The sequence below is a fragment of the Varanus komodoensis genome, unplaced genomic scaffold (genome assembly GCF_004798865.1).
Source record: "Varanus komodoensis strain SLA01 unplaced genomic scaffold, ASM479886v1 scaffold12, whole genome shotgun sequence".
Classification (NCBI taxonomy): domain Eukaryota; kingdom Metazoa; phylum Chordata; class Lepidosauria; order Squamata; family Varanidae; genus Varanus; species Varanus komodoensis.
Genome location: NW_025335349.1, coordinates 22,588,876 through 22,598,575, shown reverse-complemented (window position 1 = coordinate 22,598,575; position 9,700 = coordinate 22,588,876). Strand labels below are relative to the sequence as shown.

General features: G+C 42.0%; 1 protein-coding gene across 1 annotated transcript in view; it reads right to left on the bottom strand.

Moving 5' to 3' along the window:
- Nucleotides 1–1,339: 1,339 nt before the first annotated feature.
- The window catches only part of LOC123019332 (MDM2 binding protein), a 34,331-nt gene continuing 25,970 nt past the window's right edge, over nt 1,340–9,700 (bottom strand). Inside the window, exons 18-22 of the mRNA XM_044422170.1 lie at nt 8,362–8,628; nt 6,937–7,186; nt 5,630–5,743; nt 3,349–3,414; nt 1,340–2,853 (exon numbers count right to left, since the gene is read on the bottom strand). Coding sequence (XP_044278105.1) covers nt 2,815–2,853; nt 3,349–3,414; nt 5,630–5,743; nt 6,937–7,186; nt 8,362–8,628 — 736 coding nt within the window. The 3' untranslated portion in view covers nt 1,340–2,814. The remainder of the gene's footprint in view (nt 2,854–3,348; nt 3,415–5,629; nt 5,744–6,936; nt 7,187–8,361; nt 8,629–9,700) is intronic.

Here is a 9,700-nt window from a genome sequence, read left to right as displayed (position 1 = left end):
GGCAGCTCCCAAATCCATCAACACTAAAATGTATTTTATACACATACAAAGGCAGAAAATATATTTCAGGTCCTGGAGCAAGTCGTTTATAGGGTTATAGCGATCCTGTTTATTCAGACTTTTGGGAACTCCACTATGTTTTTTCGATACGATGGCCTTGGATTGGTAGACATAAGGTTACTAGGATCTGTTTCATTTGAATTGTGTTTCCTGAAAATGAAACACAGTAAATTAAATCAATGGGGCTCTATGTGGTTATTTTTGTGGATGTGTGAAACAGGGAATTTAATCTTGCTTTGCATGCAGAAGACATCAAGAGCATCCTTATCACTCCAGTGCTAAATCTGCAATATAAGCCATTGGAGACGGGGTCACAGTAGATGTAACGCTCCTTTTTTTACCCAGTTAAAAGACCAAGAGCTATCAGCATTGTACTTAAATCCTCCTGAAACACTAGTCAGGGTTTGCTCTCAATCAGGGTTTGAAGCTGTTTTTTTACTGAACCCTGATTGAGAGAACAGTTAGCATTAATAAGGTTTAACATGGGAATTCTTAATTGTAGGTTAAGGTAAACATGGGAAATTCATGTCAGAGAAGGAAGGAGTTGGAGAACATAGGGGGACTGATCCTAAGCTAAGGAATCGGAAGCATGGCAAGTGAACCAGACCTGTTCAGTAGTCATACAAACTAGCCTGTCTCCCATAAAAACAACTAGCATTGATTCGTGTGATTTAAGGTAGTGTTGCCTGGATCCAGGGCTCTTTGTGCCACTTCAGGGTACATGGGGTTGGGGTGTGGGCTTCCATACTTCACCTTAAAAGAGCCATGCACCCAGAGATAGATTTCCTCCTCACATTGAAGTGAATAGGGACATATTTACAGGCAGGGCTGTCCATAAATGCGTTGCAATGTCCATTAGAAAGGCCGTGTCTGTTAGTTAAAGTATGATAGTGGGGTATGTGATTTTTGGCTTAGATGAGCTTTTGTGAGAAATTAAGGAACAGGCAAAGATACAAATGTAGAGGAATATCAACTTATGTATTTACTAACCTAGTACAAGTTTTTCACTTCAGATATCTTCAATCACAAATGGAGGGTGTTTATAAAATTGGGTGATAGAAATGTCAGAAAATAAAACCAGAATATTGTGTATGGTAGGGAAACTCAATACATATGTAAATTATACTGCACTACTTTAAATGCTTAACAAAATTCACTGGAATATTATAGATTTATCTGCATTGTAAATAATCAAATTTCATCTATTATCAATTATTAAATGACACAATATGTCATGTAACTTACGGTGCTCAGATTACAATATGAAGAATAAGTGATAACTAGATTTCAAAGAGAAAATTATTATATATTTATAGACAAATTAAATACAGATTTTGGACAGACTCATATTTGGTTGAGGTTGATAGAATGACTTATATATGGAACTACTCCAAATTTATAGGAATTTAGTTTAAAATATTTATATTTTAGAAGGAAAAGACTATATTTAATAAAAATTTCATTTATTGGTGCCTTTGTGAGGTAATAATTTCTACAAGAGTTTTATGGGGGAAACTAATACACATCCATTCAGCGACTATCTGCATTGGCTTAATCCATTTTCATGTTTCATGGGATGGCGACAATCCTAAAGGTAAGTTCCCTTGACTAAAAAATGGGTGGTTTGTTTACTGAAATAACAATCACACAGCTCCATTCCACGATAGCCAGGACAGCAACACCTCTGCTATCATGTGCAAGAACAGTATCATCTCACTTTGGAGGCAGATTGGACAGAGGACGTCTGGGTCGAGGAGCAGTGATAAACCAACAGATGGCCTGTTAAAAGGCTTTCCAGTGGCCTGGTATGGGCTGCCTAGCCCTGCTGCTGAAAGCATCTCCCTCTTGTCACCTTTGCTCCTTGTCCCTAGTACAGAAAGGTGGGGCTTTCTGTCCCTAGTCCCTTTACAGAAAAGTGGGGCTACAGCCTACCTCCCCCCACGACAGCTTGACAAACCACTGATGGCTCACTGGGAGGGGATGTGAGGCCCTGTACGCTCTCCTCCCCCACACAGTCATTGCTATGATCAGAAGGAAGCTTAAACACTCCCCTCCCCATGAAGCTAATTAGGAGTGCTCACTAAATAGAGAAGTGTTAATCTGTCTACTCACCAGTGGTCCTGATCAAGATCACACTTTCCCTGCTGCTTTACAACTTGGTGTGCACATCTTTGCTCTGTGCATCTGGCACTCTGCACATTGGCTAATCTGTTGGTGTGGGCTTGGTTCCAGCTTTTAAAGGAGGGCTGCTTCTTCGTGATGGCCTTTTGGCTTCTTCCAGGTTTAAAGTTGTTCAACAGAAGTGACAATTCTTAACAGTAATTCGCTACAAAGCGCAAGAGGATTCTGTCATCTCATAAAACTTTTATGGCAACTTGGCTAACCACCAAGAAGTTTTTACAGACTTGAACATCTTTAAAACACTGCAAATGGAAATGTTAAGCCATCAATCCTTCAAAAATTCTTTTATTATTCTCTAAAGATAGACCTGTACAAGGTATATGCACACAAATGCTCAGTTTGTCATATCACGCTGTACACAGTGTTACAATAAATAACTATACATACAAAAATAGGCTTGCTCAAGATTCAAGATTACTTTTAATGACACCGAGCTTTGAGTGTACCCTCTTGCCATTATTGTTCATTTTAGGCACTTGAGTTATCTTAACAAAGCACTCCAAACTGTCCATTTCAAATGCTGCACTGACTCAAAAAAGGCTCTCCACAGAACGGCAAGGGCTCTAGCATATATCATTTCTCCTTGGCCTTTTCTAAAACCCATTCGATGACCTGTAAATACACCCCAAGAAATGTAATTAGAGATAAACATACAAATATAGCATTAAAGAAAAGTCACAGTGTTCTGGGCTTTTTAGCTTAGAAGACAGAGAGGTGTGTGCGTGTATGTGGCTGGGGGCGGTATGATAGAGGCATATGAAAGTGTTCTTCCTCTCAAAATACTAGAACCAGGGGTCATCCAGTAAGAGTGAAGAGTGATTCATAAATAAAAGTTTTTCTTTACATAAGTCATAGTTAATCTATGAAATTAATGATGGCCACTAGACAAATTCACAGAAATTTGTCGTCCAGCTATCCTCCTCCAGTTGTGCTGACTTGTATATTGGCCTACTTCTTCCAGATCAGGAAGCAGGCCTCTGAATACTAGTTGCTGGCACATGCAAGCAGGAAGGTGCTACTGCATTCATGTCAGGCTGGTGGGCTTCCCCTACATATCTGGTTGCCCAGTGGAAACAGAAAGCTGGACATATGCACACACTAAATCACCTGTTTAACATTACTGTTAGCAGCTTTCTTCATTTCATCAAACAGCCCTCTAGATGTCTTCAGGTCCTAAATATGAAACATTACAAGTATGCTAGTTTAGTGATACCAACATTTAAATTAAGGTTAGCAAGAGGTAAGACAAAAATATGTTTATATTAATACTGCATCATAATCACAGCAAAATAATAGCAGTAGAAACTGTACTGAGATTTCCGAATGCATGGTTTCCCCTGGCCTTTATCTACCAGGGCAGATCCTACCTACAGGTCACAAACTACACAGCTAGATTTCAGAGCAGCAACCACAGCATAAAGTTCTTACACCCTCCTGTTTAAGTGAGAAAGGCTGGGAAGGCCTGCAGCTCCCTGTTATCAGCAGACCTGCTTGGTGAAAAACCTGGGGTCACTGGCACATAGCATACAAAACACTCACAGATGTATGGCTGTTTACAAATTTGCTTTCATGTACCAATTACTGTTTGCATGTATAGTAATTTGTACATGAAAGCAGATCTTAAGCTCAGTGGTAACGGGACAGATCCACATGAATAACATGGTAATGCAATTTGAATCAAGTTCAACTGCTGACCATTGAGAAATACACAGTTGTGGACAACTACAGCTCCTAGGGTCATGTGCCTCTCACAGCCTGCCCATTCTGCCAAGCAGGCTTAGTGATGCAAGAGCAGCAGCAGGTCTGTCTGGGAGTGGCAGGGTAGAACCCATGTCCCGCAGGAAGGAGGGCCCAAGCCTGGCATATCTAGGCAGAAAGTCCAGATGGCAAGCGACATCTCTTGCTGTGCAAGCTTATCCCGTGTGTTTCATGAACAAAGGCCTGACTTTCCATAAGAGGGGAAGTGGTAGGGGAAAGGAGAGGGAGGGAGGGAGGAAGAGCAAGTGAATGTGCTACGACTATGAAAAGCCATTTTGGGTTGGGCTCTTATTGAAGGAAGGCGGCAATCAGACCAGTATTTTCAAGCCCTGAAACTGGAGGATAGGATAGGTTTGTGTGTCACATCCAGAGAGAAGCAGATGCAGTGCACAGTACAGGAAGAGTTTGTAGACACTTTAGTGTGCTTGAACACACTGCATGTCCTACATTGTCTCTTGACAATGAGAATTTTAAATACGAAACCACAGCATAGTGGGCAATTATCAGGATGGTGGTCAGTGACGGGTGGGGTCCTCCAGGGCTCTGTCCTGGAACCGATCCTGTTCAATCTTCAGGCAGGTACCCCAGATCCAAAAGGATCTGAGCAGACTATGGAAGTGGGCAGGAGACAAGAGGATGGTGTTCAGTGTGAATAAGTGCAAGGTCTTACACTTGGGTGGCATAAGTACAGGTTAGGGGACAAGTGGCTGGAGAGCAGCACTTGTGAAAAGGATCTTGGGGTGCTAGTTGACTGCAGGCTAAACGTAAGTCAGCAGTACGATGGAGCGGTCAAGAGGGCAAATGTCACCCTTGAATGCATAGCCAGAAGCGTGGCTTCTAGATCAAGAGGTATTACTGCCACTCTATATGACTATGGTGCGCCCACAGCTGGACTATTCTGGGCTCTCATTGCAAGAGGTATATAGCAAGGTTGGAATCGGTGCAGCGGAGGGCCATGTGGATGGTTTGCAGGGTAAGCCACATGTGGAGAAACTGAGGGAATTGGGTCTTTTCAGCCATGAAGAGACTCAGAGGGGACCTGTTATCAACATCTAAGTATGTGAGGGGGTGTCAAGCAGAGATGGGCCATGACTTTTTTCCCCTTATACATGAGGGCAGGATGCATTCCAATGGAGCAAAGCTCAAGGAACCAAGATTCAAGGTGGATGCCAGGAAGTACTTCCTGACAGTTAGAACCCCTAAGGTATGGAATGGGCTTCCATGGGAGGTGGCTGAAGCCCCATTGGTGAGGGTGTTCAAGGATAGGCTAGACATGCACATGGTAGGCATGTCATGAGTGGAGCCAGCTAGAGCTGGGAGTCAGACTAAATAGCCCAGGAGGCCCTTCTGACTCACTCAATTTCTATGTTTATACTGAGCTGTGGGAGGGACGCAGCCAGCCACACTTTTCTATAGGGCAGAAATTCCAAAAGAGAAGTACTGCTGTATGAGCATATGCCAGATTACAGCCAAGCACACCTCAGACATACATATGGTAGGCATGTCGTAAGTGGAGCCAGTTGAAGCTGAGGGTCAGACTAGATGGCTTGGAGACCCCTTCTGACTCGCACTGTTTATACATTTCTATGTGCTATTCTAAGTGTGGGAAAACACAGAAAAACTCAAGTACCTTTAAATAACACTTGGATATCTCAAACAGACGCTGGCTGCATGTTGCAAAGCACTTATGGTCTTCAGCAATGCCATGCTTTTCAAGGGTTTTTGTCACCACCTCCTTCAGCATCTTGGAGAAAAGGCAGGCATATTTTATAATCCTGAAGGCCAATACGTCATACAGGCTGCTTCTACAACAGCATTTTCTGAACTGAGCGATGCTACAAATGTGATATTCTCAAGTGCTGTTTGGCTAATACTCAGCCCATATTCTGTATGGCAATAAAGCAAATCTCAGGCTTGCCACCAGGTAGCAACTCCCAAGGAGATTCAGCTATTAGGAAGTACAAAAATATAATAAATAAAATGAAAATGTACACATTCAACAGGAAGCAGCAACTAAGCACAATTCCCTGAAGAGTTTGTCCATGTCACACAGCTTCATACATACATTTGCTGCATTCATACTTTTAAGAACCATTCTCTTAAATGCCCAACAAAAGATGCATGATGAGGCCCTAGAGGAAATATATACATTGCTCTCATTTTCTTAATTTTAAAATGCAAACAGATGGCTTGCTTACCCACTTCATGGTAATATGAATAAAACATACATATTGTTCTTTCAAAATGACAAACTAGCTGCTGGACATTAATTTTTATGGCATCACATACACACAACAAAGTTGTTTGGATTTTTCTTTTCTTGATGTCATTTAGCTTTTTTATTTTTTGCCCTTTGATTAGTTACTTAAAGCAACCTGATATACATGGTAGTTTCTTTTGCTGAGAAAATTCTCCATTTAGGGGAAAGTGTCCCTGTTGCAACCTAAGTGCCCAAAGAAAACTTCAAGTCCTAAACCTTCAAATCTGTGCACTACCTTTATAAATAGGCCACTTTATTGTGGTGTCCAATTACACTGTTGGAAGAGGCAAGCCCCCACCTATCACTTTAGGGACTGTCACTCAGCCAGTGTGCTAGCCGCAATTCTTGTCCTTCAGGTGCACAATGCCAGAATGAAACACAGGAAAAAGATCTGACAGTGAGCAAAAGGCATAAGCACAAGAACCAGATGCAAATGCAGCGGGAGCAGTAAGATTCAGGTAGAGTTCAAAAGGTGGCTGGAAAAGCTGCAGAGGCGTAATATAGTTTGTGGGACTCCAGTTGAGATTTACTGGACTTGAGGCTCTATCTAATACACAGAACTTACACTTTGCCCAGGCTTAGTTAATCTAGGAACAGCAAAAACAAACAAACAAGCAAGCAAGCAAACACACATCCAACATGCAAGTTTGCTTTTGCTATACTGAGATGTTCTTTACCCGTGTATGCTTCTGATATCTTGATTCCTTTGCGGGTTTTTGTATTTCTGCCTCTTTACCACATCTCTGGCTTGCTGAGCTGTTCTTGGGGTTGACTTTGTGCATCCAGTTATGAGACGGTTTGGCAGCTACAGAGGGCAGAGACCCTGAAGTCTCCAGGCATTGTCTTGTGACAACTCTCAAGCGGTGACTGCCGCTGCTTCCGCTTACCTGGGACAAGAGAGAATCTGTACTTTCAGGTTTCGGCAACCTGGAAAGTAGATTAAATAAAACAAAAACAAAACAAAAATTAAAGGTACTTCATGCAGTGCTATGCCTAATATGCCCTTAAAACACTGAAATAATATCACAGCTCAACAGCTGGCAATGAGTGAAAGCATTCAATGGAATGTGCTTTCCAGAGAGGTCCACCTGGTGCTGTCATTATATGTTTTTTGACACCAGGTTAAGACCTTTTCATTTAATCAATATTTTAATAAGTTTTAATATTGAATTTTATCATCATATGTTAATTGCAGCCAGAGTGGGTCGTTAATTAATTTATGTTAGGTATTTGTATTTTATTTGTGTAAGCTTTGAAGGCCGCAGGGCCCCTCCCCCGTGCCCCACCCGTCCCGGCAATTGGCCCGCGGGCCGCGAGTTTGAGACCCCTGATGTAGGGCTTAATATGTTAAAAGCAGAACTCCGAACTGGGCTCAGAAGCATATAGGAAGCCAAAGCAAGTGGATCAGAATGTTACATGTTTTGGCTTTCTTTATTAGTCCGGCTGTCATATTTTGCAAAAGCTAAAGCTTCCAAACAAGTTTCAAAGACAGCTGCAGGGCACTACAGTAAATTAGCTTAGGGAGTTACTGAAACCAGGTTATTTCTGTCCAAAAGGGGTACACTGGGCCACTAAGGTCCCCTGAGCTTCAAGCAACAAAGAAGGCTTAAGGAAGATCCCTGAACTATAAACCTGGTCCTTCAATGGGAGTTCAGTCTACAGCAGGTTGAACATTCCCCAGCTGGTCAGATGTACAACGCTTTCAGAGCAACTCAGTCTTGTTTGAACGGAGCTTCAATTTGTCACCCTCATCTGCTGCCAGGCACTGGTTTAGCCAGGCATAGCCTCACCCACTGAAGATGGAAAGGAGAGACAAAACTACATGTCATCAACATACTGATGACAACACACTGCAAGACTCTGGATGACCCACTCAATGGTGATTAAATAATAAAGTGAAAATCCCTTTAGGTGCTGCTTGAATATATTCAATGCTAAGAAAAGGTTACCATACTTGAAAAATATGGGAGGAGGAATCAACAAAACAAGACTGAGGTTATCTGAGCACAGAGCTAGCTATAAAGCAAAGTCTTTATTCTGGAAGAAAAAAGCTGCATTTACACAAGAAAGATTTCAAAATTCTTCTTAATTTAGCATGATACCTCTTGTTGGGATAAAAGCCATCCATATCTTTTGATCTGCGTTTGAGCCTGGATGCCTCCGTTGGGAGATCCCTCTGTAATGATTCCCCATCAGGAACACTTCCAGGCTCTGACAAAACAGCAGGAGAAGGAAGAGGGCTCAAGACACACGGCATTGGGCAGCACTCCTTTGTGCAGGTGGTCTGAGTTTCATAACGGATAAGACGGGCCTGAAGCTCAGCAAATCCCACATCTCTCTCTAAAGCTCTTCTGTTGTCTAGACAGTATCTAAAATGAAATACAGTGATAGAAGTTAGAGGGATTGCTGAAGAACAAGCAATTTATTCCAGTTTAAGATAAATGCATACACATTGTTTTGCCTTTCATGCAGGGATGTCTTCCTTGCCTTCCTCAGCTAAATTATTAGCAGATCTCTGAAAAGATCTAGTATTCTAGGAAATGGAGTAAAACTCAAGGCACTAGTTCCCTTTCATCATTGAATCAGCATCAGTGTACAATACAGCAAAATCCCTCAATCCACAATTTATTGGCAAGAGAATCAAAAAGCTACTTTGTTTTATCTAAATCTGTTATATTATCTGTAAGTCAGAACCAGTGCAGCTCATGAAGCATAATGGATAAATGCTGAACTAGGATCCAGAAGTCTTGAGATCAAATCTATGCTCGGACATGAAGCTGAATGGATGATGCTTGAACCATAACGCTCTGACTAACCAACTTCACAGAAGTGCAAGTCTCTTCTCAGCATATAAGATTGTTGTAAGAAAAAGCAAGGCAGGTGACAATGCAGGCCACCCTGAGCCTCTTGGAGAGAGGGTAGGATAAAAATGCAATGAATAAAATACAGTATGTTCTTTTGGTGCAGTATCAAGCAACAAGGGTCATGCTTCACTGTGATTTGGATCAACGGCCTTCTCTCTTCAGAAGGCTTCTAACCCAACAAAGCATTTTGGTTAATGGAACAGGAAAGCAGCATCTTTTACTCTCTTCTCTTCCTGAAAATCTGCTCCAGAGAGTTGGGGGACCATCCAGAGCAGTTGGCGAGATGGCACTGGAGGCAGCAAAGGGAGGGATGAAATGGACAAAGATGGTCTTGCTTGCCCTGGAATCAGCAGGCAAATTCTGAGCAGAACTCCATTCAAGCAATGCTTCCAAGTGCGAGTGCAAACAAAACAAACTAATGTGTACAGCAGGGCAAGCTTGCAAGCTCTTTGATTTTATTATGACACTTCCTGATCCAACAGTTTATAAACATCTATCAGCAAGTCCTCAGTTTCAATTTTGCTGCTGCCATTAACTCATTAGGCAATCCTAACACAAGCCATGCTCTTAGCATTAG